The sequence below is a fragment of the Aquarana catesbeiana genome, linkage group LG04 (assembly GCF_042186555.1).
Source record: "Aquarana catesbeiana isolate 2022-GZ linkage group LG04, ASM4218655v1, whole genome shotgun sequence".
Classification (NCBI taxonomy): domain Eukaryota; kingdom Metazoa; phylum Chordata; class Amphibia; order Anura; family Ranidae; genus Aquarana; species Aquarana catesbeiana.
In genome coordinates, this window is record NC_133327.1 from 335,207,218 (window position 1) to 335,232,722 (window position 25,505).

Sequence of the window (25,505 nt, forward strand, 5' to 3'; positions counted from 1 at the left end):
GTCCTTTTCCACTCCTCCATGACGACATCACAGAGCTGGTGGATGTTAGAAACTTTGCGCTCTTCCACCTTCCATTTGAGGATGCCCCACAGATGCTCAACAAGGTTTAGGTCTACAGGCATGCTTGGCCAGTCCATCACCTTTACCCTCAGCTTCTTCATTATATTGGAATACTGCCCTGCGGCCCAGTCTCCGAAGGGAGGGGATCATGCTCTGCTTCAGTATGTCACAGTATATATTGGCATTCATGGTTCCCTCAATGAACTGTAGCTCCCCAGTGACGGCAGCACTCATGCAGCCTCAGACCATGACACTCCCACCACCATGCTTGACTGTAGGCAAGAAACGCTTGTCTTTGTACTCCTCACCTGGTTGCTGCCACACACACTTGACACCATCTGATCCAAATTAGTTTATCTTGGTCTCATCAGACCACAGGACATAGTTCCAGTAATCTATGTCCTTAGTCTGCTTGTCTTCAGCAAACTGTTTGCGGGCTTTCTTGTGCGTTATCTTTAGAAGAGGCTTCCTTCTGTGAAGACAGCCATGCAGACCAATTTGATGCAGTGTGCGGCGTATGGTCTGAGCAGTGACAGGCTGACCCCCCACCCCTTCAACCTCTGCAGCAATGCTGGCAGCACTCATACGTCTATTTCCCAAAGACAACCTCTGGATATGACGCTGAGCATGTGCACTCAACTTCTTTGGTGGTAGGTAGGTAGATGGTAAGGCCTGTTCTGAATGGAACCTATCCTGTTAAACCGCTGTATTGTTTTGGCCACCGTGCTCAGTTTCAGGGTCTTTGCATTCTTCTTAAAGCCTAGGCCATCTTTATGTAGAGTAACAATTCTTTTTTTCAGATCCTGAGTTCTTTACCACGAGGTGCCATGTTGAACTTCCAGTGACCATTATGAGAGAGTGAGAACGATACCAACAAATTTAACACACCTGCTCCCCATTCACACCTGAGACCTTGTAACACGAACGAGAGTCACATGACACCAGGGAGGGAAAATGGCTAATTGGGCCCAATTTGGAGGGGTGTACTCACTTTTGTTGCCAGCGGTTTAGACATGAATGGCTGTGTGTTGAGTTATTTTGAGGGGACAGCAAATTTACACTGTTATTTAAGCTGTACACTTACTACTTTATATTGTAGCAAAGTGTAATTTCTTCAGTGTTGTCACATGAAAAGATATATTAAATAAATATAATTTTTTTTTTTGTCAGAATAATACCAGTGTAACCCTCAATCCAGACTACACATAAGATGATAGTTTATAAGCGGATCAGGTATCTATGGGAATCCCCTTGACCCTGCCACTGCCTGAAGGTGTTACTAGATTGGGCAGGTTAGAAAAGATCAGTTTAGATATTATTAATTTGAATCCTGTGGCAATAGGGTCAAAGGAGCCTGTTTAGCTCCAGCCAGAAACACCCTGAGCTAAGCATAAGGATGTTTCAGAGTTTAGCTCCCAAGGATAAACCATTCAAAGCCTAAAGGCACAACTTGTTTCAGCATTTTAATGGGCTTTTCTAACTGCATAATTCTTTTGCTAGTAACTATCTTTTATTCAAAAATAAATTATACCTTGGCAGCAATTGCCATGGTTTGTTGAACAAAACTCTTCTTACAGTGATTGTAAAAGGCAGAAGGTTTTTTTTTTTATCCTAATGCATTCTATGCATTAAGATAAAAAATCTGTATGCAGCAGCCACCCTTAGCCTTGCTAATACTTACCTGAGCCCCATCTCTATCCAGCGATGTGCACAAGTACCTCAACCTCCTGAGTGGCTGAGACACAGCAGCTGCGCCATTGGCTTCCGCTGCTGTCAAAGTCAGTTAGCTAATCAGGAGAGAGAGGGAGCAGGGCCGTACTACAGTTCCATGTCTGAATGGACACAGGGAGCCGCAGCTCGACTCGGGTGCCACCATAGCAACCTGCTTGCTGTGGGGGCAATCGACAGGAGGGAGGGGCCAGAGATGATGAGGATCGGGGCTGCCCTGTGTAAAACCACTGCATAGAGCAGGTAAGTATAACTGAGATCAAAGCCCCCGCAGCGGTCCTCGTTCACCGATCCGGAGGCCAACATCGCTCCCGGGGGTTACTTACGGGTATCACAACTCCGGCGCTGTGATTGGCCGGCTCCGCGATGACGTCACTCTCGCGCATGCGTGTGGGAGCCGCCGGTAATGGCACAGTCTAATTGAAGCAACGGCACGTACGTGCGGTTGCTTCAGTTTGATTAAGTTCACATGCGCCGATGACATTGGCACATGCAAATACAGGGGATATCTCCTAAACCGTGCAGGCTTGCCTGTAGTAAAAAGTGGTTGTAAAGGTTTTACAATCACTTTAAGTATGACCATTTATGACCCTTAAGGACCACAGCAATTTGTATAATTTAGCAATGGGCCTGATGATTCAGCAATAACTTTGTGTACTAAGGGTAAACACTGAGGTTAAAGACAACAAATTTTATTAAAAAAAAAAAAAGATCTTATGCAAATGTACCCTCAAGGATTGGTCATTAACAAGACATTGTTACCTTCCACATGCAGGGCAAGGTGACAACATCTCTGAAAAGGGCAAACCTTGACCCCCCCCCCCCCCCCCCGCCCCATACTAAACTCACCTGTGTTTCCTCACAGATCACCACTGGCTGGTGACAATGCCTGACATATTCGAATATGAGGAGCCATGTGACCTGCTCCCCTGTGACTGTGCATGAGCCTTGCAACTACGGTCGGCTTCTGTCGGACAGGCTGCAAGACACATGGACCGAATGTCTGCCGGCTTTTATTGATGCTGCCTGACATTTGGCCCATGTGTACTAGGCTTAACTATTCGTAACAGAAATATCTGATTTAATTTGATTCTAAAAGTGAAGAGGCTTCCGTTCTAAAATGAAGTCAAACATGTAAAAACCTTTTTTATTAATGGTCAATCAGTGCTTGTAAGGAGACAAAAAGCTAATACTGTGTTTATAACGAACGTTACCTCCAATCCATCTTCTCAACTAAATAGGCACAGATTAAGAAACCCGTCCGGTTAAAGCCGTGCGTACAGTGGACACCTGGGGATTAAAAAAGAAAAAAAAAAAAAAGAATTAGACATTGCAGTGGTAAACATAGAATATGGCTAAACTGCTTTTCCGTTTAGATATAACACTTTGAGGTATGAAGTCAATCATACAAACATGTTCATCTACGCTGCAGCAAAGATGGAAGCAAAAAAGAAAAAAGCTATTTAACAGGTATATACATTGAATGTTTATACGCAAGTAGATTTTCTGCTAAAGTCTCCTAGGACAAGCTACACCTTTATACCCAGCTGCATGTTTCTGAGGAAAAACAAATAAGCTTAAAATAAGCTATGCAAAAATATGCAGACACAGCTGGGTTTGCAAATAAAAGGGATCTCACATACATATTCTGAGACGTTATTTAGAGCTAGTTTCCCATCCACTGCACATGCTATAGGATCCTTTAAAGAAGGTACAACTTATCACACCTTTAGAGAGTTTAGATGACAGCTGGCAATCTTACAAACTTCCATCATTCTACTAAATCAAACTATGTAAATGTACTGCATGAATAAATGCATGACACGTGGCAATGTACTGCAGTATTATCAGTTTTTGCCCTTTTATTCTTACAAAAAGAAGTTCTGGCACTCCAGTCAAGTGACTGAGTCTCTCAAAGTTTGCCTGGGAAAAGTATTCCGGGAGAATTATAATATCATAGTCTGCTACAGGCAGTAGAAATATATTCTTTAGTCTTCCTTTTTCTGGTACTAACTGTGACTGTTCAGTGTATTGTTCTTAAGTGTACACATAACCAAGAACAAAATGTCTAAAGTACTGACCCTGGGATTTATAGGCTTGTCGGCATATTTGTTCTTGGTGTACATGCTGACCCTGGATAATTATTAGATCACAAGCTAATATGGTATGAAATTTTACAACATCAAATCTGTAACAAACACAGCACATCCATAACACTCAACTTCCAAAGCATGCTGGGCTTTATAAACGACCTGGCAATCTCAGTAAAATAACCTATTCTGTCAGTCCACACCTCTGCTAACTCAGCTAATCCAATGTATATCGTAAGAAAAAAAAAAATAGGATTTTTATAACAGCTTACCTGTAAAATCATTTTCTTTGAAGTACATCACGGGACACAGAGCCATAGTAGTTACTATGTGGGTTATAGGCCACCTTCAGGTGATGGACACTGACACGCCCTAAGACAAAAAAGTGCACTGCTGGGAGTACCTCAGTTTTGTAGCAAAGCAATACACGTGTATACTAAGAAGGGAGGAAAAGGATTTTACAGGTAAGCTGTTATAAAAATCCTAGTTTCTTACCATAAATCACAGGACACAGAGCCATAGTAGTTACTATGTGGGATGTCCCATAGCAATGCCAACTGAAGGGAGGGAGACACAACAAAAGAAGGGCACCATGAGACCAGAGGATTTATACTGCTGCCTGCAGCACACTGCACCCAATGGCGATATCCGCATGACCTTTTACATCTACTTGATAGAATCTGGTAAATTTATGGACTGAAGACCAAGTTGCAGCCTTGCAGATCTGAGCCATGGAGGCTTGGTGAAGCACTGCCCAAGAAGCACTTACAGCCCTGGTGGAGTGTGCTTTAATATGAAAAGGAGGAATTTTCCTTTTTAAACCATAAGCTTGAACAATCACTTGACAAATCCATTTAGAAATAGTAGATTTCGACGCTGCCTGTCTTCTTTTAGGACCGTCTGGCAACACAACCAAAACATCTGTTTTACGAATCTGAGAGGTCAGTTTCAAATAGACCTTGACCACTCTCACCACATCAAGAGAATGCAGGGACTTTTCTTCCACAGAACGAGGTTCTGGAAAAAATGAAGGCAGAACAATATCCTGGTTTAAATGAAAACCTGACACTACCTTCGGTAGGAAATTAGGATGAGGCCGCAATACAACCTTATCCTTATGAATAATCAAATATGGCTCTTTACACGAAAGAGCAGCCAACTCTGATACTCTTCTTGCAGAAGATATGGCAACCAAGAAAATTATTTTCCTCGTCAAGAGGACCAAGGGAATATCTGGAATTGGCTCAAAAGGCTGTTTTTGTAAAGCCGACAGGACTAAATTTAAATCCCAAGGGTTCAGGAATGACCTAACCAGGGGAGTAATCCGCGTTACCCCCTGAATAAAGTTACAAACCAGAGCGCGTGAAGCAAGTGGTCGTTGAAAAAATACTGATAAGGCCGACACCTGGCCCTTGATAGTACTCAAGGCCAGCTTCATTTCTAATCCCATCTGTAGGAATTCAAGGATCCTACCTATGACATATTTTCTGGGGTGCCAACCCCTGGATTCACACCCGGAGACATATTCCTTCCAGAATCTATAGTATATGACTCTGGAGGCCGGCTTCCTAGCATTAACCAAAGTAGAAACTACTGAAGCTGATACCCCACGGTCCTTTAGAATGTGGGTCTCAATAGCCAAACCGTTAAATTTAGCGTTTGTAAGGTAGGATGGAATACCGGACCTTGCGAGAGAAGGTCTGGCCACAGTAGTGGGGTCCTAGGGTCCCTTACCGCCATCTTTATGATCTCGGCAAACCAAGATCTCCTGGGTCACGCTGGGCCCACCAGAATCACCTCCTTCCCCTCTTGCTTGAACCTGCGATGAAGACGCGGAAGCAGTAGAACAGGAGGGAACGCATAGATCAGTGAAAACTGATCCCGCGGAAAGACCAAGGCATCTGTTCCGTATGCCATCGGATCCCTTGTCCTTGACACAAAGTTGTCAATCTTGTTGTTGAACCTGGACGCAAACAGATCCATGTCCGGAACTCCCCATTTTTGACATATTGACAGAAAGATGTCAGGATGAAGGGACCAATCTCCCAGGAACAATTGTTGGCGACTTAAGTAGTCCACCTGCCAATTCTCTATCCCTGGAATGAAAATTGCTGATAAGCAAGGAATGTTGTTTTCTGCCCAAGGAGGAATATGATTCACCTCTTTCTGGGCCGCATGACTTCTCGTGCCCCCTCCCGTGCCAACGCTGTGGCATTGTCGGATTGGATTCTGACAGGACAATTCCGTAGTCTGAACGTCCAGGCCTCCAGGGCCAGCCGTACTGCCTGAATATTGATTGGCAAGGTCATCTCTGATTTGGTCCATTTCCCTTGGACAGACGCTTCTTACAGGACTGCTCCCCAGCCCAGAAGGCTGGCATCTGTTGTTACCACCTTCCAGGTAACTGGTAGAAAGGATTTCCCTTTTTGAAGATTCTTGGATATCAACCACCAATTGAGGCTCTGACGCACATTGGGGGATAAACGCATTGGGAGGTCCAGAGCCTGGGCCTTCTTGTTCCAAGTTGACAGGATACTGTTTGGCAGCAGTCTTGAATGAAACTGTGCCTAAGGAACGGCCTCGAAAGAAGCCACCATCTTTCCCAACAATTTCATGCAAAGTCGAATAGAAGGATTCTTCTTTGTTTTGACCAACTGAATAGGCTCCTTTATGGAACTGATCTTTCCTGGGGCAAAAACACCCTTTTCTGAGCTGTATCTATGATCAGCCCCAAGTACTGCAATCTCCTTGATGTTTTAAGGATTTCTCTAGGTTGAGAATCCAACCTAGGCATTCCAGGTAGCTGACTGCGGTGACCAAAGTTTGGTTTATGGGGGCTACCGATTGATCTATCAAGGAGTAGATCGTCTAAGTAGGCTAGTGTCATTATACTTTGAGCCCTTAGCCTGGCTAAAGGAGGAGCCAGGACCTTTGTAAATACTCGAGGTGCAGTAGCTAGACCGAAAGGCAGAGCTACAAACTGGAAATTAAGATTTTCTACCTCGAAGCGTAGAAATTTCTGGTGAGGGGGGAAAATCGGCACATGGAGAAAAGCATCCTTGATGTCGATTGACGCCAGAAGTACTCCCCCTTGTAGGATGGAGACTACTGATCGGATTGACTCCACGCGAAAAGGACGGGTATTCAAAAACGGTTTAGATCTAAAATGGGTCTGACATTCCCGTTTGGTTTTGGAACCGTTAACTGGTTCGACTAAAACCCCAAACCTTGCTCTTCCAATGGGACCACCGAGATATCACTCTTTGAGACAAGAGATGATCCAAAGCTAGAAAGAGAGAATCCTTTTTCACTGGATCTCTGGGAACGTTTGATCTCAGAAAACGGGAACTCTAGTTTGTAACCTAGAGAAATTGAGGAAGTCACCCATCTGTCTTGACTTTGTTCCTGCCAGATCTTTGAAAACTGTAGAAGCTTTCCCCCCACTCGAGTGAGCGGGGGCGCCCCTTCATAAGGAGGCTTTAGTATTCTGTTGTGTGGGTTTCTTCTCCCAGGTCCTCCTTTGGCCCTGGGACTGACCCTGAGGTTTACCTCTTGAACCTGGCGGTGGAGGCCATCGTGACTGCCTGGAGGCTGATGCCCCTGGCACTGGGGAAGAAGCAAGTTTAAAAGAAAAATGCTTAAACTTCTTCTTAAGCAGTAAAAGGGAACTTTTCCCATTAGAAATTCTTTGAATATACTTATCCAGATCGTCTCCAAACAACCGTTCACCATGAAAAGGCTTTTTGCATGGCACTTCGGCTGACGAATTTTTCAACCATAGGATTGTACGCACATGTATCAGCCCTAGCATGAGCCGTGAGGCCTGGAGAATAGAATCTTTCATAGCGTCTACTGTAAAGCACAACGCTTCTGATATTCCGGCTAAATTATGGGCATGCTGATCAGGAATAACTTTGAGTACCTCTATAAACTGGTCTTTAGGGACTGAGATACTCTAAACGCTGCCAGCGCAGGCTGAACCTGCGAGCGAAATATAGTTTTTAAAAAGGAACTCCAACTTCTTATCCTTTGGATCCTTTAGGATATGAGCATTGTCTACTGGACAAGTCGGGTTTTTATTTACAGAGGATAGCAGTGTCAATTGCTGGAATTCCCCATTTCTTATAAAACTCTTCCTCCATAGGATAAAGTATTGAAAACTTTTTCAGAGGAAAAAACTGTTGTGTTCCCACTCAGAATACATTAGCTTCCTTAGCCATTAATGGATAGGAAAAGAATGAACAGATTGGGGAGGCTTTAGTGAACCCAACCCAGAAGTGGGCTCATCGGCTTACTGCGTTATTAGCAGTAAAAATGTGGAGTGGACCAATTCAGTGAGTGACTGTACCAACAATCTTTCCTGCGAACCTGGCACTTCCGTATCAGGTTCTTCGGAAGAGGAGACTTCAGCCTCTTCCTGGTCCTTTGAAATAAATTTTCAAAGGACCAGGAAGCGGCTCCTTGTTCCTCAGTATGAGGGTCCTGAGCAATGGACGGGGACCTGCTGCGTTTAGTCCTACCCTGGGATGCAATTAAAGCATCAATTTTTTGCTCCAAGCTTAAAATTGTTGAAGAAAAACCTCCTTAGTAATATACACAGGGGCTGCTGCAACACTTGCCCCTCCTGATGCTTACTCTGACCAGCCATATTACTCTCAGGGGAGGATGCCATTTTTACTGGGATCGATGTAGGCTTCCGTGTGACTGTAGCAATACTTCTAGAGCCCTTTTTTGAGGTGTTTTTCGCCCCCCTTCCGACCATAGCCCAATGCATCCACTGCTTGAGCAATAGTCCAGCCCTGTCGCTGCTATTAATGCTCAGCCTGATGCAATAGTAAATGTGTCAAAAGGAATGCCTGTGTCACCAAACCTTTTATATGCCACCTTTGCTCTTGTGTCCCTCCTGCAGCATGTAACAGCACAAATGGTGCCTTTTAATACATACCTTCCCGCGCTGGACTTTGGAGGACGCCAACGCTGCGCTAAGCCCCACCCCGCCTCTTTTTTTAAAAAGAGCTCTTTCCCACGCAAGCGCGGGCTCCTGATCCTATGGGATCCACAGGGAGAAATGGTGAGGGGGTCTGGAAGCCGCCAAGCGGCGTGCTGTTTGCGCCGTTTTTTTTTTTTTTTAATTCTTGTGGCGCTCTTTCCCCGAGAAGAGGGAAGAAAAAACAGCACAGGGGAGTGTCTGGTGGAGTGAGGGAACCCCCCCCCCCAGACTTAACAGAGGTCTGCTGCTTGGCCGGAGGAAGAAGAAACTGCTGCCTCCTAGACACAACGTGGGCTTTCTGAGAAGCATGAGATGGTAAGTGCTCAATACAGCCCCCAGTGGTGACACATAGGCATGACACTTACTAAATTTAAAAGAGACAATCATAAGAAAATGTTAAAAATTTCATAGAAAACTCCACTTACCTTTCCCGCCGCAGGGTTTTCTGTGGTAAACCAACAGACCCATTCTTCACCCTTCACGGTGGGTTCCATTAAACTTTCAGGAGCTGGGGATCCTCCAGGAAACCCACAATCCTGGACTTGTAATAGCACCACTGCCAGTAAAAACTTTATGGCCTTAATACCAAAAAAGTACTGGATCCCGGGGGGGTCCAGCTCTCTAAAGAGAAATGTTACAGGCAAGACCTCGTTTCTTCGGATACGAGGTCCAGGTACCATTCAATTCAGCCAAAAAGACACTTTGAATGGATCCGGCTGCATGGCTAGCCCCAGCAAGGATTGCTCCAGTAGAGCACAGCACATCTTTACTCGTGACCAACACTTTAGACACCGGTGAAAAAACTGAGGTGCTCCCAGCAGTGGGGGGGGTATATAGGGAGTGCACTTTTTGTCTTAGGGCGTGCCAGTGTCAATCACCTGAAGGTGGCCTATAACCCACATAGTAACTACTATGGCTCTGTGTCCCGTGATGTACAATAAAAAAATCTGGAAAAATATTTTCAGTACACACAGCTCACTTCCCAGTATCCAAGTCACCAGTGAGATCTGCACTCCCAACACACAGCTCACTTCCCAATATACAAGACATAGTGACATCTGCACTCCAACACACAGCTCACTTTTCCCCAGTATTCATGTCAACAGCTGACTCTGCACTGCAGCACAAACCGTTTGCTGGCTAAAAAAAAAAAAAAAATGTCTCTCCAGTACACAGCTCACGTCAATATATCCATGTCACAGAGAGATCTGTACCCCAACACACAAGTTCACTTCTCAGTATCCATGCCACCAGTAGGGTTTTAAATTTAAACCGCCTGAAATCTGGACACATTACCTCCCCCCCCCCCCTGCAGTGCTGCCGGCTTCCCTCTTCTTCTCTCCTCCCGGCTGCTCTACAGGAGAATCTACAACAGCGTTTCTCAAACAGGGTCCCTCCTGAGATGCCAGGGCTTCCTTGAGCAATGGCGGATTGATCTCCCACCTACACTGACCACTAATGCAAGGATGCAATTTTCCTCAACATTGGAGAGCAGTGTTTGTCAACTAGGGTTCCAAGGAACCAATGGATCCTCCTGGGGTTGCCAGGGGTTCATTGAGCATAGGTGGGTTGATCTTCCACCTACGCTAACCACCAATGCAAGAAAGTAATTTCCCTCAACCAGGGGAGAGCAACGTTTCTCGATTAGTGTTCCTCCTGAGGTTAAAAAGGGTTCCTTGAGCAATGAGCAAAGGTGGGTTGATCTCCCACCTACACTAACCACCAATGCAAGAAAGCAATTTCCCTCAACCAGGGGAGAGCAATGTTTCTCAATTAGTGTTCCTCCTGAGGTTAACAGGGGGTTCCTTGAGCAATTATCAATGCAAGGAGGCAGTTTTCTTCTAGATACCAATGTAACGAGCTCACTTCCACACTGGACACGGAAGTAAGAATAGACCATAGTGCTTACTGTCTGCATTTCTGTTCTACAGTTATTTATTTGAAGAATGTTAGTGAAAATAATTTTGTAGGAGGTTAGTAAAAAAAAAAAAAAAAATGATCTGCCTTGGGTGTCAAATACTCTAGTTACGCCACAGTAATTATTTTATTTGAAACTTTATTAAAAGTGATTGATCATGCTATGTACTCTGAGCTGTAGGTATTACATTCTTTAGCAGGGGTTCCCTGAGAACCTGAAAATAATTTCAAGGGTTCCTGAAGGATAAAACGGTAGAGAAAGGCTGATCTACATGGTCCAGCACCCCCTTACCCACCTCTCTAATTTTTGCCACACCCACCACTTCCAGCTTCCCTCCTCTCCTCTCCCACCAGCAGCTGCTAAAGGCACACAGGGGAATTGATTTCTGGATGGAGAGCGAGAGGGGGGTGTAAATATATTCTATTTACCGGCCTTTCCTTGCCTGAATGTTACATCTGCACACACAGATCATTTCCCAGTATGCCTGTCAGGAGTGAGAACTGCACTATTTTTTTTTTTCTTTCTAAAGACAGAATGACAGCATAACAGGGTCAATAAGGATTTCCAGAGGGAGGGAACCCTTGTATTACTCTCATGGCAGGTAAACTTGAATCACTACAGTAAGATTCACATTAAAATGTTTGTAGTCTGAAATACAGTGTAAACAAATATGTCATACTTCTGAATATAATAGATCATATAATATAAAATAATACATATTTACTGCGTCAAGATTACTTTTATATACAGAATGTAGCAATGTCCTTGCTCAAACAAGCCATCTCTAATGACAAAAAAAAAACTGCTCCCCTTTACATTACAGCAGACAACTAGTACCCTCTAGTGGCATTCCACAGAAATTCCAAACTTTGAAACTAATGAAAAACCTACAGAAAAAAATTACAACAGTGTAAGCCTTTAGGACAAAATGCCCCATTGTATTTATCCCAAAAGGGGCAATGACACATTGTACTCTGCAGAATGTAAGATTCTGGTAACTAACACCTGCATCAACAAGAACAAAAAGTTTATATCTTTTCTCTTATATCTTTTATTGCCTTGTGGTCTTGGGAACAGAGAACCTGATACAAATATTCCACATGTAGCTCATTCTTTGTGGAAATCCCCGAAAACCCAAATCAGCATTCTTTTTCTAAAACAATGCAAAAGGATAGTTTTTGTGGTGTACATAGCCTAATGATTATTAAAACCAAAATTTACGGAAACATTTGAGCATGTGGAAAGCTGGATGTGGAGCACAAGGAAGTCACAGCTGGCTTCCTACATCCAAGATATCGGTGCTGGGATACCCAAAACCAAGCGAGGAATCAGCCCAGGGGAGGACAGCGCTGGATCCATGGAATGGTAAGTCAGCATCTACAGTATTTGTACAGCAATCTACAGTATATTTTCCAGGGGGGAAGTTCCTCTTTAATGTTGATGCCATGAGTCCTTTGTGCTGCTGTCTCCTGCTCTAGTAGAAATTTTGCTCCTCCGCCAATCTTCTGCCCTTTCTGTTCACCTCTTAAAGTGTTACTAAACCCACAACAGTAAGATCAGTCTATATATGCTGTAAAACATGCTTGTTATACTCACTGTGGAACCTAAGGGGTTAATCTTGCACAATGTATAAAAAGACTGTTTGATCCTGTATTCTCTGATCATCCCCTTCTTTTACAGTCCCCATTCCATCTCCTGATAGTACAGAGACTTGGTGGCATTCTGCATATGCTCAGTTTGGTGTGTATTGCTATATTGATAAAAATTGTTTTTGTTTTTGTTTTTTTGGGGAGGGTGCAGGTGATCAGAACAGGGCCAAATCAGCACTGTCCAGACAGAGGGTCAGGCAGCCTCATAGGACAGTCAGATGAAAACAAAAACTCCTACAAGTTTTAACCACTTCCCGACCGGCTCAAGTACATATACGGCAGCAGGATAGCTCTCCTGCACAAATCACTGTATATGTCCTTTAAGAGCCATAGCAGGCGTACGCGCCTGCTGTGCGACGGGGGACCTGATGCGCGTGTCCAGCAGGATCACCGCTGGTCACCAGCAAAAGCGTGCACGAGAGCCAGAACGAGCATTTGTGTGTGTAAACTAAGTAGGAACAATGATCTGGCTAATCTGTGCATTTTTATAGCACTGATCGCTATATAAATGTCAATAGTCCCAAAAAAAGGTGTCAAAAGTGTCCGTTCTGTCCGCCGCAATGTCAAAGTCCCATTAAAAATCGCAGATCACCGCCATTACTAGTAAAAAAATTATAAAAATACCATAAAAATGGCATACATCTATTCCCTATTTTGTAGACGCTATAACTTTTGCGCAAAACAATCAATATACGCTTATTGCAATTTTATTTTACCAAAAATATGTGGAAGTAAGATAGATATTGGCCTCAACTGATGATAAATTTGTTTTTTAAAAACATTTTTGGGGATATTTATTATAGCAAAAAGTAAAAAATGTTTTTTTTTTTCAAAATTGTCGCTCCTTTGTTTATAGCGCAAACAATTCTGTTTAGGTACAGTGTTGCACGACCGCGCAATTGTCAGTTAAAGCGACGCAGTGCCGTATCGCAAAAAATGGCCCAGTCATTAATGGAGCAAATCCTTCTGGGGCTGAAGTGGTTAACCAGTGCTCAGCCAGACACTGATAGACACAAGACTGCTATATACTACTGATGAGAAAAGGTATTTAGCGGTTTAGATTTACTGAAATAATTGCATTTCCATGTTCTGTGTACTGTGGGAAACCAGATATAGTGAATGCAGGGTCCTGGGTTTAGTAACACTTTAATACTTCCCGTTTGTAGCAAAAATTCTGCAAATATTCTAACTCTATGCTGCAACTTTTCAAAACAAACGATGGAAAAATACAAAAAGATTTGTAAGTCTGTACAACCAGCCTTGTGATCCAGGCACTCCTGCACTCCCTGAGACTTATTTACAGACTACACTACATGTGAGCCATGTATCAGGTTTAGGACCATATGGTGACTGCACATTGAAAAAGCAACATGAATGATCACTCTGCACTCTCCTCTAAAGAGTCTCTCCAGTGTGAGATGTATAAGTGCCTGACGGACATCCCTCCCATCAGGGGCCACTCCCACTGATGTCTGCTATGATGAAATGCGCAAGATGGGGCATTGCATGTGACGTCATTGTGCATACCAATACTTTTGCTGATTGGATGCTTACTATGCAAGATTGCCTTGTTGGCTTGATTTATATGTGAGTGCGCATTCTTTAAATGTTTTTAATACATTTGGTGGTTGTAACTACTACACTATTTTTATGTCATTACTGCTGAAAGATATACGAGTACCAGCAAGGATGCATACAGTACATCCTAACTTGGTGGAGATGTGGATCTCTTAACCCCTTAAGCGCTGTATGAGGTGGTCATTTGGTAAGGACCATTTGAGGACACTGAGGTGGACACTGGTTTGTGGGTGTTCCTTAGTTACAACTATTTGGAAGAAGACTTCTGGCAGGTTTCTTCTGCTTCACTTCTTTTCCAGAGAGGTTTACTTTGTCACAATTCTTGTATATATACACAATTTATGATTCCTTTGTTATTTTTTCACTGATTTGGATTTTTCCATATTTATTGTTTGAAGGGATTATTTAAAACACTGTTTGGTGTTATTTATAGGATGGTTGCATTTATGAAGATTTGCTCCTCACAAATAGCATTGCAGTTATCTTTTTTATTTACTTTAGATTTGGTATCATAAATCTCAGTGCTGGCTGGCTGCTTACTCACTTTACACCTAAGCACACAGTTATTCCTTTTATATTTTTTATTCGTATCCCTCTGTCTGAATGCTGCTGTACAGAGGATCTCAGGAGACTGATGTCAAGAGAACGTCTATTACTATTGCCAGCGCTATACAAAATAGATTTCCTAGAATTTTAAATTAGGCAGTCAGTAGAACATAGTACAAACTGATGATTCATACATTTAAAATATACCTAAAACCTGGCCAGGTGACATTTAACTTGCAAAGCACCTTGTATCAAACAATTGCCATGTTTTTTTCCCCAAAATTATTGTTTTCACCTCAGCACTGACAATCGTCTCCAGTCTCTCTGAACCAATTTACATGGCTTCCTCCCAGTGTTGACGGCACATTGTTGTACTAGACTGGCCTCCTGATGGTGGAAACCGTAAACCACGCCTGTAGCCTCTAACAAGAGTCCTATGTAATGGGGTGATGACGTAGGAGGACATATTTGGAAGACTACAGCCTTGTTCAAAAGTTTTGAGAATACACAAATAATAGTTTTCACAAAGTCTGCTGCTTCAGTGTTTTTAGGTCTTTTTGACAGGTGTTACTATGGTATACTGAAGAGTAAAAATTTGCAGTGTTGACCCTTCTTTTTCAAGACCTCTGCAATTCACCCTGGCATGCTGTCAATCAACTTCTGGGCCACATGGGCTGCCATCCGGACTGATGGCAGCCCATTCTTGCATAATCAATGCTTGGAGTTTGTCAGTGGGGGTTTTTTTGTTCACCCACCTCTTGAGGATTGACCACAATCCCAATGGAATCTAGGGTCTGGGGAGTTTCCTGGGCAAAATTGTGAGTGAGCCCACTCCCTTGGCTGATAAGCAATCCCACACATAAATGGTCTCCAGATGCTTTACTGTTGGCATGACACAGGACTGATGGTAGCGCCCACCTTTTTTTCTCCGGACAAGGTTTTTTTCTGGATGCCTCAAACAATCAGAAAGGGGATTCATCAGAGAAAATGACTTTACCCCAGTCCTCAGCAGTCCAATCCCTGTACCTTTTGCAGAATAACAGCCTTTGCCTGACGTTTTTCCTGGAGAGAAGTGGCTTCTTTGCTGCCCTTCTTGACACCAGGCCATCCTCCAAAAGTCTTCTCCTCACTGTACGTGCAGATGCAAATGACACCTGCCTGCTACTATTCCTGAGCAAGCTCTGCACTGGTGGTGCCCCGATCCCACAGCTGAATCAACTGTAGTTGAACCTCTCTTCTTGATGATCCAATAAATGGTTGATTTAGGTGCAATCTTAGTAGCAGCAGCAATATCCTTGCCTGTGAATCCCTTTTTGTGCAAAGCAATGATGACTGCACATGTTTCCTTGCAGGTAACCATGGTTGACAGAGGAAGAACAATGATTTCAAGCACCACCCTCCTTTTAAAGCTTCCAGTCTGTTATTCTAACTCAATCAGTATTACAGACTGATTTCCAGCTTTGTCCTTCTCCACACTGACACCTGTGCTAACAAGAGAATCACTGACATGTCAGCTGGTCCTTTTGTGTCACGACTGAAATGCAGTGGAAATGTTTTTTTGGGATTTTTTTGGGATTAAGCTAATTTTCATGGCAAAGAGGCAATTTATTGCAATTCATCTGATCACTCGTCATAACATTCGGGAGTATATCCCATCATAAAAACTCAGGCAGCAGAATTTGCTAAAATTAATATTTGTGTCATTCTCAAAACTTTTGGCCATGGCTGAATAACAGAAAGTGCATTAATAAGGACCTTCATGTCAGGACAACCAAGTATTCTTTTAAAAGGAGAGCTGCTCCTTTCAAACGATTGAAAAACAAATTACATTACATGTTTAAACTTATATGAGATTTTAGTGATTGTGTTTACATATACTTTTTGTTAATACATAACTTGACCAAATTATGTTATTTTATTATATTATATTTTTTATAAACATGCATGTATTCTTAAAGTGATTGTAAAGTCTCGTTTTTAAAAAAAAAAAAAAATAACAAACAAACATGTTAAACTTACCTCCTCTGTGCAGTTGGTTTTGCTCAGAGCAGCCCAGATCCTCCTCTTCTCGTGCCCCTCTTTGCTGCTCCTGGCCCCTCCCTCCTGACGAGTGCCCCCTCAGCCAGCAGCTTTCTATGAGGGGTACCCGAGCTGAGTTAGAGCTCCGTGTATCTATTCAGACATGGAGCCCCAACCTGGCCCTGCCCCCTTTCTCCTCTGATTGGCTGACTGATTTTGATTGACAGCTGCGGGAGCCAATGACGCCGCCGCTGTGTCTCACCCAATCAGGAGGAGTGTGCCGGACATTGCTGGAGAGAGAAGGGGCTCAGGTAAGTATTATGGGGTGCTGGGGAGGCCGATACACACACAGAAGGTTTTTTTTATCTTAATGCATAGAATGCATTAAGATAAAAAAGACTTCTGCCTTTACAACTCCTTTAAACTTTCAGTTAAAAAGAAGCAAAATTAGAATGATCTGCATGGTTGTTCTCAAACATCAAAAAACGCAAAGGAATCCAGCCTCAGAGTGCTGTTACCTATGCTCTAGACCACCCAGCATGAAATTAAATGCCAGAGTAATGTAAACGCTCTATATCAACCTTTCACAAGTTAATAAGAATACAATGACATTTGAAGACAAAATTGAGGCCAATGGAGTTTCTGAATCACATCCGGACCATGTACAAGCTCACCTTGACTGCTGAACCTGAACCAGTCAAGTGACAAGACATTCCCTGGGTTGTAAGTACAGCCATTTTTATAAATGGTGGGGTGTAACTTTCATGGTGCTTAAGCCAGAAAGCACAAACCAGGGAGCAGTTTTACAGATTAACCTTTTGTTCCTGGCCTGGCATTCTGTGCAATGTAAGTTTAAATAGGAAAGATGTGGCATGGTAGAAAAGTAAAACATAAGATCTCATTTACTCAATAAAAAAAGGTTAATGTATTTCAAATATATAGCTTATCCCAAAAGTTTATAAAGTAGTTTAATGTAGGATTTCCTATATCAGTACTTCTTATTGTTATTCAACCTGTGGGGTATTCACAAAGGAGATTCTCTCTCAGGTAAAACCTATTTAATACCACCTTCGTTTTAGGAATTAAGATTGTGCAAACGGTTATGTATGGCAAATTGAAGTGGAACTAAACTGTCTGACCACCACAAACTGAAAACAATATTTAACCACTTTAGGCCCGGAAGATTTTACCCCCTTCCTGACCAGAGCACTTTTTACAATTCTGCACTTTGTCGCTTTAACTGACAATTGCGCGGTCATGCAATGCTGTACCCAAACGAAATTTGCGTCCTTTTTTTTCCACAAATAGAGCTTTCTTTTGGTGATAATTGATCACCTCTGCTGTTTTTTATTTTTTTTTTTGCGATATAAACAAAAAAAGACCGAAAATTACAAAAAAAAAAAAAAATAGAAAAAAAAAAAAGAAAAATATATTATCTACTTTTTGTTGTAAAAAAAATACAATAAATTCAATTTTAGTCATACATTTAGGCCAAAAAGCATTCAGCCACATGTCTCGGGTAAAAAAAAAAAAAAAAAAATTCAATTCAAGCGTATATTTATTGGTTTGCGCAAAAGTTAAAGTGTCTACAAACTAGGGTACATTTTCTGGAATTTACGCAGCTTTTAGTTTATGACTGCCTATCTCATTTCTTGAGGTGCTAAAATGGCAGGGCAGTACAAACCCCAACAATGACCCCATTTTGGAAAGTAGACACCCCAAGGAATTTGCTGAGAGGCTTGTTGAGCACATTGAATATTTTATTTTTTGTCATAAGTGATTGAAAAATGACACAAAAAAAAAAAAATGTACACAAAGTTGTCACTGAAATTATATATTGCTCACACATGGCATGGGTATATGTGAAATTACACCCCAAAATGCATTCTGCTGCTTCTCCTGAGTACGGGGATACCACATGTGTGAGACTTTTTGGCAGTCTAACCGCATACAGGATCCTGAAAACCAATCACCGCCTTCAGGCTTTCTAAGGACGTAAATTTTGGATTTCATTCCTCAGTACCTATCACAGTTTGGGGAGGCCATGAAATGCCCAGATAGCACAACCCCCCCCCCCCCCCAATTGACCCCATTTTGGAAAGTAGACACCCCAAGCTATTTGCTGAGAGGCATGTTGAGTATTTTGCAGATCTCGCCTTTTGTCACAAAATTTTGAAAATTGAAAAAAAATTTAAAAAATAATTTCCTTTTGTTTTTACTCACCATACCTCTTAGCAAATACCTTGGGGTGTCTACTTTCCAAAATGAGGTAATTTGGGGGGTTTTATGCTATCTTGACATTTCAGGGCATCCGAAACTGTGATAGGCAGTGAGGAGTGAAATCAAAAATTTACACCCTTAGAAAGCCTGAAGGTTGTACTTGGTTTTCAGGGTCCCGTACACGGCTAGACTGCCAAAAAGTCTCACACATGTGGTATCCCCATACTCAGGAGAAGCAGCAGAATGTATTTTGGGGTGCAATTTCACATATGCCCATGGCATGTTTGAGCAATATATCATTTAGTGACAACTTTGTGGGAAAAAAAAAAAAAGAAGTATTGTCATTTTCCCCGAAACGTGAGGCAAAATATAAAATATCCATGGACTCAACATGCCTCTCAGCAAATAGCTTGGGGTGTCTACTTTCCAAAATTGGGTCATTTGGGGGGGGGGGGGGTTGAACTGTCCTGGTATTTTATTATTTGGTATTTGCACAACATTAAAAGCCTATGCCACACATCACGCACTCTTCTAACCACTTGAAGACAAAGCCCTTTCTGACACTTTTTGTTTACATGAAAAAATATTTTAGCGATTTTTCAAACACAATTTTTTGGGGAAAAAAAAAACTTTTTTGAATTTTAATGCACTAAGATACACTATATTGCCCAATGTTTGCTAAAGTATAAAAGATGATCTTATGCCGAGTACATAGATACCAAACACGACATGCTTTAAAATTGCACACAACCGTGCAGCGGCGACAAACTACATACATTTTTAAAGCCTTTAAAGGTTACTTTAGATTTACAGAGGAGGTCTACTGCTAAAATTACTGCCCTCGATCTTACGTTCGCGGTGATACCTCACATGCATGGTGCAATTGCCGCTTACATATGACATGAGACCGACACTTGCGTTCACCTTTGCGCGCGAGCATGGGGGGACAGGGGTGCTTTTTTTTTTTAATTATTTATTTTGCGTTTTTATTTTATTTTTACACTGTTCCTTTCATATTTTTTTTTTTAATATCTTTTTTTTTTTTTTTTTTTTATAGTTTTTATTGTTATCACGGGGAATGTAAATATCCCCTATGACGGCAACAGGTAGCGAAAGGTAATCTTTTTTTTTTTTTTAAATGGGGTCTTTTAGACTCTAGATCTCTCCTCTACCCTCAAAGCATCTGACCACACCAAGATCGGTGTGATAAGATGCTTTCCCAATTTCCCAATGGCACGGTTTATATCCGGCGAAACCGAAGTCATGAAATGCTCGCAGCTTCTGTTTTTTTTAGGCCATAGAGATGATTGGAGCCATTCTGGTCTTTAATCAGCTCTATGGTCAGCTGGCAGAACCACCAGGTGCATTCTCAGGTTCCCCGGTGGGACAGGAGAGGCCGAGAAAACCATGGAAGGCGACGAGAGGGAGGGGGGACATTCCCTTCCACTGCTTGTAAAAGCAGTCTACCGGCTAATTAGCCACTAGGATTGCTTTTACATGAAAGCCGACCGCTGGCTGAAAGAGCAGAACAATAGAGAGAGAACAATAGAGAGAGAATAGAGCGAGAGAACAATAAAACGACAACTATTTTTGATATATATATATATATATATATATATATATATATATATATATATATATATTTATATAAATTTATATAAATTTATTTATATATTTTTTTTACACTTTTATTTGTAACTGTTCCAGGTTCGGGTCCCTCAAAATGTGATGGCATCTTTGGAGACCCTGTGAAAGTGTACCCTAAACTGTGCCGTGCTGTACCCTACGCTAATACTCCACTAGTGTGTGGGTAGCGTTCGAAACATTCACCGATGCAAAGACCAGTTTGGCCAGGACAGAAGGGACAATATTAGCGGGTGTCACGCCTATATCCGCGCTTGCTACAGACAAGACATCTTCTTTGGGGTGATCGCTGAGTAGGGGTACCAGGGAGGACATACGGAAAATGCCTCTCATGCAGCTGGTTCACTGCATTTGGATTGGGAAGTTGGGCCACAGCACCGTCTGGAAACAGAAGGACTGCGATAATCTCTTCCTGGAATTTAAGGAAGGATCCAGTTCGTCCTGACGCTTTGTATAGCACATGAGCGTTCAGCATAGCCAATTGGAATAAGTATACAGACTCTTTTGTACCAGCGTCCGGCCTTATGGACAATTAGGTGCAGCGCCAACAACTGGTCATTAAGGTCCACCCCTCCCATATTAAGGTTGAATTCGTGGACACAGAGGGGTTTCTCCACAACACCAGTCGCTGTTGGAATTTGGACTGTCGTATCTGCTTGAAGGGAGGACAGAACGAAAATATTCTTATTATCCCTCCACTTCACTGCGAGCAAATTATTACTTCTCAAGCAGGCTCTCTCCCCCAGTCTAAGACGGGACTCTACAAGCCGCTGGAGTAAGCCCCGGTGAATAAATTGCACGGTGCCACATGCGCCAATTTCATGATCAAACAAGCGACTAAAAAGTGGCACGCTCGTGTAATAATTGTCCATGTACAAGTGGTACCCCTTTCCGAATAAGGGTGACACCAAGTCCCAAACAATCTTGCCAGCGCTCCCTATGTAGTCTGGGCAGTTCTCGGGCTCCATGTGACTATCTTTTCCCTCGTAAACCATAAAACTATATGTATAGCCTGTTGCCCTGTCACAGAGCTTATACAGCTTGACCCCATATCTGGTACACTTGCTGGGAAGATACTGTATGAAAGACAAGTGGCCAGAGAATTTAATCAGGGACTCATCAACGCAAACAACTTGATTGGGAGTAAACAAGGCTGCAAACTGTTGGTTGAAGTGGTTTACAACGGGCCGAATTTTGTGGAGCCGATTGCATTCAGGGTCACCCCGAGGACAACAGAGTTCATTGTCATTAAAATGCATGAACCACAAGATCTGCTCGTATCTAGCCCTGGTCATGGATGCAGAGAACACGGGCATATGGTGAATTGGTTCAGTGGACCAAGATGACCGCACTCTTTTTAGTTATGCCCATGAGGAGGGATAGGCCCAGGAAGGTCTTAAATTCGGAAACCGTAATTGGTTTCCAATCTCTGGCAAAGGTCAACTGGGGATTAGCGGCGATGAATTGACCAGCATACAAACTGCTTTGGTCCACAATAGATCTATAGAGATCTTCTGTGGGAAACAGCAAATAAAAATCAAGTGACGTAAAATAAACTGTTTCCACCTGAATTCTACGTTGGCAAGTGAATGAGGGAAGTACGGGTGCTGCAGAAGTGGTGGGCTCCCAATTAGGATTGGCATATTCTGCAGGAAGGGCACTGTGTTTGTCTTCTTGGTGGCTGCGGGACACTACTTGTGCTAGCCACTGCATGTATAGGACTCGCCACGTCACCACGTGATACTGCAGTGCTGGATGTACGACCAGGGTGTACTAGGCCATTGGTGCTTGCCATTTCACCAGAAGGATGAGCGGCACTAATACTGGCTCTCTGCTTCAAACGAGAGCCCTGCGGTTCTTGCACATCAGCAACAGCAGAAGAACGGGGTCGGCTACGCCTGACCTTAGCAGGGGCCACTACTGCGTTGTCAGAGATATCTGTCAGGGCACCACTGCTGTCTATTGGATCGTATTCTGAGCCTGAAACTGACAGATGGGTGACTTCCTCTTCACTCTCATCTGTCGTGCTCAAAAACGTGTAGGCCTCTTCACTAGTGTACCTTCGATTGGACATTGTGGCCTCTAAATTTACTGGTACAGTAGTGAGACTCACAAGCAAAAAGAGCACCTGACCGTCAGAGCCAGCTTAATTTGCTACCAAAAACACTGTTAGCATTTGCAGGTATCAGGCCTAGACTCTGCGAATGCTGCAGTTATGTGTGTTGTGACAGTGATCGATTGATACTGCACTTGGGTGGGCTGGGTGGAGGGGCTAAACACAGGTGCTAATAGGTATTTGGGCTGATCCCGCTAACTCTGCGTTTTTGGGAACCCTACTGGGGACGCTAGTATAGATCTGATCAGATCAAAGATATTGATCCATTCAGACACTATACTAATAAGGGAGCTGTGTGTGTGTGTGTGTGTGTGTGTGTGCGTGGGTGTTACCGCTACTGGCACTAATCTGACACTGCCTGGGGCTGATGCAGACCCTAACTGATGCTAAAACCTAACTGATGTAACCCGCCGGGTGATCAGGAGCTTAAACCTTTATTAGGTAATATACAACGGGTACCCCGACGCTATAAAAACTAACTAACGTCACCGTGACACTAATACGGCGATCAGAAAATAGATCTACTAGTGACACTGGTGACAGGGGGTGACAGGGTTAACCGGAGGTTAAACCTTTATTTAGGGGGGTACCCTAGACCTACCCGGGCCTACTACTAGCTGCCCTAACACTGATTAGTGTTGTCACAAGTGACACCAATGCAGTGATCAGGAAAAATTTGAAAACTGCAATTGGTGACACAGTGACAGGGAGTGAAAGGGTTAACTGGGGGGGGGGGGGGGGCGATCCCCTGCACAGCACATGGAGCCCCCTGCACAGCACTGCACACGAACCCCTCGCACATCACACGGACCCCCTGAACAGCTCAGTTCACAGCCCCCTTTCATTTCATTTCATTATAAATTCCCTCTCAGGAGACCCCCAGTCTCCCGAGACAGCATTGCCAGCCTACTCTAAAGTTGAGACTGCTAGCTCCTTCTCATACACCGTTCATCCTGTGTCACTGTCATTGTAAAACAAAGCTTCTATATACCGCAATTAACGGTGCTCTCTTGTGGACCCGTTCATGTGACTCTCCTCTCCTGTTTCATTGATGGTCACATGACCGCCCTCCTCCTCCTCCAATCAAAAGCTACTGTCGAGGAGGAGAGCGGTCAGAACAAGCGGAGTTACTTGAGGTATTACAGGCTTCCCTTTTATATTGAGTGTGACTCAGGAGGAGCATTTTATAAGAAGGAGGTGGTAGTAATGGTAAAAAATATTTTATTTATATATATATATATATATATATATATATATATATATATATATATATATATATATATATATATATATATGCGTATAACACGCAGGCACGGTTTACCCTCTATTTTCAGGGTAAAAAGGTGTATGTTATACGCCGTTAAATACGGTAAATAGATAAATAAAAATCTGATTTTTTTTTTTCTTATTTAAAATTGATTTTTCTTATTTTTATCAAATGCTTTTGGAGTAAAAATCTAAAGATAGGTTTCTATTTAAGATACATTAATAATTTAGTTTATTCAGCATAAAATTGAGCTTAGTTATGTAGCATGAGGCTGTTTATTCTGCAATATTTACATTTTTAGTAAACTCATTCAATGAATCAAAGCTCTGCAAGCTGAGATAATGCACTTCATTGATGCATTCACACAATGTCACAGTAACCATGATATAAACCAAAGTTCAGGAATATTCCTTGATCCCATTGTTTTGCAAATCTATATATACTACAAACTGTATGATTGAATCGGTTCCGATATTTTTGTTTTACTAACCTGACAGTTTATTATTCTACATAGGAAACCTTCATTTTGTTTGTAAATATTAAAGATTCTAACTACCAGCAAGAATGAGTCCTTACATTTAAAGAGCACCTGTCATTTAAGGTCCATCATGGCAGTGCTTGTTAGCTGGGATCCACTCGACTGCTGCCTCCACGTCCTTCACCCTGTTGTGTTACTGCTGCATCACCAGCCGTCCCATTAACGTGAATGGGACTGTCGGTGAGTTAACAGCGGGTCACAGGAGGAGCCGCTGCACAACAGAGATGACAGTTACTCTTTAAAAAATTATGATTTAATCACTTGCTGACTGGATCGTGCCAATATACGTCGGCAAAGTGGCACGGGTGCGCAAAACCACGCACCCCTACGTCACTCCGTCATCGGCGGCTAGCGGGCTCGCTAGGGTGTGGACGTGCCCAGGGTCTCGATGTCCGCCAGCGGCTCACGATCGTGGCACGGAGAGGCAGAACGGGGAGATGCCTATGTAAACAAGGCATTTTCCTGTTCTGCCTAGCAACATGACAGGGATCTACCGCTCCCAGTGATCGGGAGCAGTGATCTCTGTCATGTTCTAGTGAGCCCATCCCCCTACAGTTAGAACACGCTGAGGGAACACAGTTCACCCTTCCCTGCCAGTGACATTTGCACAGTAGTCAGTACATTTTTATAGCACTGATCGATGTATAAATGTCACTGGTCCCAAACCAGTGTCAAAAGTGTCCAATCTGTCCGCCGCAATGTCGCAGTCACGATAAAATTTGCAGATCACCGCCATTACTAATAAAAAAAAAAATGAATAATAAAAATGCCATAAATCTATCACCTATTTTGTAGACGCGATAACTTTTGCACAAACCAATCAATTAACGCTTATTGAGATTTTTTTTTTTTTTTTTACCAAAAATATGTAGAATACATATTGGCCTAAACAAAGGAAGAAATTCATTTTTTAATATATATTTTTGGCGATATATGTTACAGCAAAAAGTTAAAAAAATTGCTTTTTTTTTCAAAATCGACGCACTTTTTTGTTTATAGCGCAAAAAATAAAAACCGCAGAGGTGATCAAACACCACCAAAAGAATTGTGCGAAAAAAAAGGAACGTACATTTTGTTTGGGTACAGCATCGCACGACCGCGTAATTGTCAGTTAAAGCGACGCAGTGCTGTATCGCTAAAAA

General features: G+C 42.7%; 1 protein-coding gene across 1 annotated transcript in view; it reads right to left on the reverse strand.

The window, feature by feature from the left end:
• RNGTT (RNA guanylyltransferase and 5'-phosphatase) overlaps nucleotides 1-25,505 on the reverse strand; it is a 543,333-nt gene that overhangs the window by 475,275 nt on the left and 42,553 nt on the right. The window contains exon 5 of the mRNA XM_073626921.1: nucleotides 3,003-3,078. Coding sequence (XP_073483022.1) covers nucleotides 3,003-3,078 — 76 coding nt within the window. The remainder of the gene's footprint in view (nucleotides 1-3,002; nucleotides 3,079-25,505) is intronic.